Source organism: Trichechus manatus, unplaced genomic scaffold, assembly GCF_000243295.1.
Source record: "Trichechus manatus latirostris isolate Lorelei unplaced genomic scaffold, TriManLat1.0 scaffold00056, whole genome shotgun sequence".
Taxonomy (NCBI): Eukaryota; Metazoa; Chordata; class Mammalia; order Sirenia; family Trichechidae; genus Trichechus; species Trichechus manatus.
In genome coordinates this window covers 8,235,778-8,241,989 of record NW_004443992.1, presented here as the reverse complement: position 1 = coordinate 8,241,989, position 6,212 = coordinate 8,235,778, and the positions used below count along the sequence as shown (strand labels likewise).

At 39.9% G+C, this 6,212-nt stretch overlaps 1 protein-coding gene across 4 annotated transcripts in view; it reads left to right on the top strand.

Moving 5' to 3' along the window:
- The window catches only part of PPIL3 (peptidylprolyl isomerase like 3), a 17,420-nt gene extending 11,724 nt beyond the window's left edge, over positions 1-5,696 (top strand). For 3 of the 4 annotated variants that reach the window (XM_023732972.1, XM_023732974.1, XM_023732973.1), the window contains 3 exons: positions 3,004-3,122; positions 3,541-3,621; positions 5,299-5,696. In XM_023732972.1, the coding sequence (XP_023588740.1) occupies positions 3,004-3,122; positions 3,541-3,621; positions 5,299-5,425 (327 nt within the window). In that variant the 3' untranslated portion in view covers positions 5,426-5,696. The remainder of the gene's footprint in view (positions 1-3,003; positions 3,123-3,540; positions 3,622-5,298) is intronic. The other variant, XM_004378211.3, reaches the window with a different exon arrangement.
- The last annotated feature ends 516 nt before the right edge of the window (positions 5,697-6,212 follow it).

Here is a 6,212-nt window from a genome sequence, read left to right as displayed (position 1 = left end):
ATATAATTCTTGGCTGGCAGTTTTTTTCCTTCCAGACTTTTCTATGTCATCCCATTGCCTTCTTGCCTGCATGGTTTCTGCTGAGTAGTCCAAGCTTAGTCTTACTGACTCTCCTTTGTAGATGACTTTTCGTTTCTCCCTAGCCGCTCTTAAAATTCTCTCTTTATCTTTGGTTTTGGCAAGTTTGATTATAATATGTCTTGGTGACTTTCTCTTGAGATCTACCTTATGTGGGGTTCGATGTGCATCTTGGATAGATATCTTCTTATCTTCCATGATATCAGGGAAGTCTTCTGCCAGCAAATCTTCAACAATTCTCTCTGTATTTTCTGTTATCCCCTTCCATTCTGGTACTCCAATCACTCGTAGGTTATTCCTCTTAATAGAATCCCACATAATTCTTAGGGTTTCTTCATTCTTTTTAATTCTTTTATCTGATTTTTCCTCATGTAAGTTGGTGTCAAGTACTTCACCTTTGGTCTTACTAATTCTGACTTCTATTGCCTCAGTTCTCCTCCTATGACTTTCTATTGAATTGGCTAATTTAAAATTTTATTGTTAATCTTCTGGATTTCTGATTGCTTTCTGTGGATTCTTGCAGCCTATTAAATTTGTCAGTATGCTCTTGAATAGCCCTTCTTAAGACCCTCTATTGCTTTGTCTGTGTGTTCCTTATCTTGTTCTGTGTTTTGCCTCATCTCCATCCTGATGTCTGGAAGAGTTCTGTATATTAATTTTGTATTCTACCTCCAGTAATTCCAAGAAATTCTCTTCCTCCAGAAAATTTCTTTGTTCTTTATTTTGGGAGCTTGCTGAAGCCATCATGGTCTGCCTCTTTATGTGATTTGATATTGACTGTTGTCTCCGAGCCATCAGTAAGTTATTGTATTTATTTATTTTATGTTTGCTTTCCGTGTTCTAGCTTCTCGCTTTGTTTTATTTTGATATGCCCAAATAGGCAGGTCGTGTGAGCTAGTTTGATTAGTGGCACCTTTGAAGCTCTAACGTCCTATCACCAGGTGGTTAGGGCTGTTACTACGTATGTGAGCCCAGGAGTCTGTTTACTTGTATGAATTCAGCTCAGGTATCCAGGTAGTAGGTCACCAAGTGTGTGGTGCAGGCTCTCACCTACAGTCCTAGACAGGCATGGGTGATTGCTGTAGGCACAGGTATCTGGCTGCAGTAGCGGGTCATGTGCTGAGCAAGGCAGGGGGCTGACAGTTGCCCCTGAGTGTCGGAAAGGAAAGCATGTCCCTGTTCCCTAGAGCATGTAGGTGGGTGGGTTTTGCAGCTGGAATATGAGCACCCAGTGCTGTTGGCTGTAAGAACTGGGGACCGGCACTTATTCTTGGACCCCTGTCGCAGGTGGCTAGGTGGCGTGGGTGGAGCCACCAGTCCTCAGGCCCCTGACGTGAGTACGTGAGGACACTGCTTAATGGGCAGAGCAGTGTCAAATGTCATGAACCTGCCACTTCACCAAATAGTTGAAACAGTTGTAATTAGACTTCAGGTATATACTCTGTTGTACTGTGGTAATGAGGGCCTATGCTGTTGAAATGGACCCACACAAGTCTATGCAAGGGTAAAAGGCATTCAAAGTCCGTGAACCCCTTATGCCTGTGTCTAGGCAAAGGAGCTGTGCCTATCCTGAGTTCCTGTCTTAGGGGAGTCGGCAGATTATTTTTTCCCTGTTTATTTGTTCTCTCTCCAAGGCCAGGAGAATGGCTTAGGGCGCTTGATGGGTCCCACTACTGGCCCAGGGGACTCAGCAGTCACTGAAGCGGCCTGAGACCTGGCACAGAGCAGGGAGGGGGCAGGTAGTTGGGAGAAAGGTTTTTCCCAAAGGGTTTGTTTTTTGATCCTTGCAGTAGGCCAGACACAAGTACTTTCATTTTGCTGATCGAGCGCTGCTTATCACTGGTTCTGGATGCCTGAGTAGACTCTCTGCCGCTGGTCTCTCCCGATGTGGAAAGTGCCTCCTGAGCGCCACTGCTTGCCTCACCACACACGCGAGCCAATCCAGCCTGAAGGGTGCCTGCTCCCACTGGGTCAGGTTTGGCAGCTCCTCACTGCTTCCAAACCATTTCTCCCTGCCCCCTGCCACTCAGTCTGATTCCTAAACTTTGCCTTTGATGTTCAGGGCTCCTAGATTGTCATATATAATCGATTCACTTGTTTTCTCGGGTCTTTGTTGTAAGAGGGACCACAGGAAGCGTTTGACTACTTACTACACCATCTTGGCCCTGCCTCCTATACTATGGTTCTTGGTCATGCCTTCAAGCTTTCTTTATCAGTAAGGCCCTTTTAATTCTTATACACAGTCCCTTGTATAACAAATACTATCATGAATATTAGAGCTAGATGAGACTTTTCTTAGATTATCAAGTCCTAGGTTTATGTACTGACTGCCCATGAGTAAAAGACCCACAGATGCATTGGTTAAAAAAATTTTTTTAAATGCCATTAGGCAAGAGACGCACTATTCATTTTGCCATATTCCACCACTCCCTATTTACACTCTGCCCAGTTATCAGTTTATTATGTCTGACCCTTGTGAGCAGTTGAATTATGAAGAGACCCCTGAACTAGTACAACCTCCCTTGTTTTACAGATAAAGAAACTAGCAGAGTCCAATGTATGTTGAAGTGGTCTTGGGGATTGTGGTTTTGTCTGCCTAATCCGTTCATGCCAGCCTACTATTCCTTAATATAAATGTAAGGATTATTTGTTATACATTGATACTGCTAAAAGTGCTTGTGGCTGTACATCTCCAAAGCGAAAATGAAATTGGGGAATATGATTTGATATATAAACAATTTACATACATGTTTTTAGGGATTCAGGTAATACAGAAACTGATTAGCCCTAATACAGAGAAGCTGGTTAAATATTTTCTTGGTCCCTTAAATATTAGGAAGGTAAAGAGTATGTCGTTTCAGTTCTGTGTTTGGAATATTTATATATAAACACAATTAAATTAATCCCTTGGTCTGCCCTTTTCAGCACAATGTTAGAGGTGTTGTATCCATGGCTAATAATGGCCCAAACACCAATGGATCTCAGTTCTTTATCACCTATGGCAAGCAGCCACATTTGGACATGAAGTACACAGTATTTGGAAAGTGAGTATTTTGGTTGTGGTTTTCTTCTTTGGAATGTCATTGCAAGGAATGCATATGAGTGATTGTGATAATAGCATAACTAATATTGCAAAGAGCGGTATGAGAGCTAAATGTACCTGGAGTTTAAATCCACCATGTACCAGCCCTGTGGTCTTAAGAAAGCTGTAACTTCTCTGAGACTCAGTTTCCTTATTTGTAAAAATTGGGCCAATATTTTTTTCAGGTTTGTTATGCAAATTAACAGTAATGTATGTGTTTTCAATAAGAATAGTACTTGGTTGCAATTTACAGATCTGAAAAACAGTGGCATGGCTTAAACAACATGGTATCCAGGACCGCTGTGGTGGTTCCATTATGTCAGCAGTGTCCCAGGCACCTCTCTCTTTCTTCTCAACCATCTTTTGTTTCCATCCTCAAGCTCACCTCATCGTCATAATGTGGGCATGACAGCTCCAATCAAACCATCTGTGTGGCACTCAGAAAGAAGGAAGGATAAAAGGTGCTTGCCAGCTTAGTCAGCTTTCCTGGAAGACTCAGAACTTAATCATGTGGCTACTTCCTATCTACAAGGGAGGCTAGGAAATACCTTTTCAGCTGGACACAATACCACCCTCAATAAAATCAGGTTTTTGTGAGTAAGAAGGAGAGAATGGATCTTAGGGAGACATTTAGTGGTCTCTACCAGAGTATCCATTGCCTGGGAGTTGCTTTCATAAATCAGGGGAAATCATCTGTTCATTCAACAGTATTTACCTTGCTCAATACACCAAGCCACTGTTCTAGAATTTGTTTGGTTTAATAGTTTGGACTGCATAGTTAAGTTGGTTAAGAAATAGAAGACTCTGAATAAATAAATGAATAAAATAAAAAATAGAAGACTCTACAACTTTTCTTTTTCATCCCATATACATGTCAAGTTTATAGATTACTAGTAATCAATGAAATATTACAGCATCTGTTAATCTCTGTGTGTTTAGATAATCCAGATTTCCTTCCTTTTTTCTCCCTTAACCCATCATTCCGACTTATTGATCAATAATTAGCTGGACTTATACTGGATTTGTGACAAAACTAAGGAGTTTATGTTATTCTTAACCTCAGTTCCATTAACTCCTTGAAATTGGATGCAACATTGTATGTATATGCACACACATTTTTCTGGGGAGATGGTCCATAACTTCCCTCAGGTTCTTAAAGGGCCCCATGTCGCAGATACTTGACTAGACTGACCCTGCCTCAGTTCTGCCTGTCCTTTTTGCCTGAGATCTATGTTTCTCTTACTGATCTTCTCTCTTACTGACCCAGAAGGTGGAAATGGCTTTAAAACTTAAAATTTAAAGACCTTAATTGGCCTGCATTTGGGAGTAAAATAAAAAAGTTTTAATTATTGTAGTTATTATTGCTGATATCCATAATTTCCCATATCCTGTTTTAAAGTACCATTTTAGTGGAAAGGCAAAATGAGATGTAAATCTGTTACCTTTTTTTTTTTAAGTAGATACTGTAATTCTTGGGAACTTTTTTGCTTTGCACTAAGAGGTATAATCTGAAAAGCCATGTTTTCTTAGCAAACGTTTTAGACTCAACTTACCAGAACACATATTTGAAGGATACCTCTCAATAATTTTTTCCTGATACAAACATGAAGTGGGCTTATCAGAGGCTGAGTTAACTGACAGTCTTCGATTTTTATTATTATTGCTTGTTCTTTTCCAGAAGCAAAAAGTAGAAACACTGTACCCTAACAATAAAGTGTAAAGTGGCCCCTCTGCTTCAGGACCTTCATTGTAGTGCAATACTGACAATAACAGCATCTTCCCTACATACTTTCTCTGGGTATTTTCTACAGCAAAGAAAGTTAAATTGGCCCCATTTGTAGCTATTCTGTGTGTCTGTGTGAATGGGGCAGAATATAGTGTGTAGTTACTTTGATGGGAATATCCTTACCCACTGCTATTGTTGTCTAAGAATATAAAAGTGAATTTTTATTTCTGAATTTTGACCCATACCTATGGTAGAAAATCAAACCGATAAATATCTTGTACACTCAAGCAGGGAATTCAAAGAACTTAAGACATGATCCTTTTCTCTTAAGTAGGCTATAATTGCTATAGATATTTCAATATTGTGTTTTAATCTGAGGAAATTTTCACATATTATATTGTTTCTCTTTCAGGGTAATAGATGGTCTGGAGACCCTAGATGAACTGGAGAAGTTACCAGTAAATGAGAAGACATATCGACCTCTTAATGATGTACACATTAAGGACATAACTATTCATGCCAACCCATTTGCTCAGTAGCTATAATAGACCTGGGCAAATACTTGGCAAGCTGTTCCGGGAACACACCTATTGTGGTTTACCCAGTTCTATTTGTGTCAGCGATTGCATCATCCTTCTGCTTGTTTACAGCTAAGAGCTTCTATGAGGTGGTGATTCCAAGGGGAGATAAACAGCTTTTACCCTTACTCTTATGAGCATATTCTTTACTACAATTGTTATCCAATTTGTTTAATTTTAATATTAAAAAACTTGTTTTAATTTTTGTTATAAATAAACATATATTTTTAAATGCTGAGCCTCTTCATTAAACCGAGGCATTTTTGAGCACCCTAATTGCATACTCCTACCGTATCTAGTCCATATTCTGGAAGTATTATTTTCCATTAGTTATTCACCCTGTGCAGTTAGAGGAGGAACAAGATAAAGAGATGGTCTAGAAAGGCTAGCCAATCCACATGCTATTTTCTCTGGTCTTTTCCAAAACCCACTGCCACCAAGACGATTCTGATTCATAGCGACCCTATAGAAGAGAGTAGAAGTGCCCCCATGGGGTTTCCAAGGCTTTAAACCTTTATGGAAGCAGACTGCCACATCTTTCTCCTGGTGGGTTTGAACTGCCAGCCTTTTGGTTAGCAGCCGAGTGCTTTAACCACTTTACCACCAGGACTCCTCTTGTCTTTAGATGTATGGTAAAGACTCTAAGAAGTCCTGGAGTACAGTAAACACTTAGTATTTCCCAAATGATTTGCCCATGGAACATTTTTTACAGCATATCTTTTAAAATATTGCAAAATAGAGTTCTGTA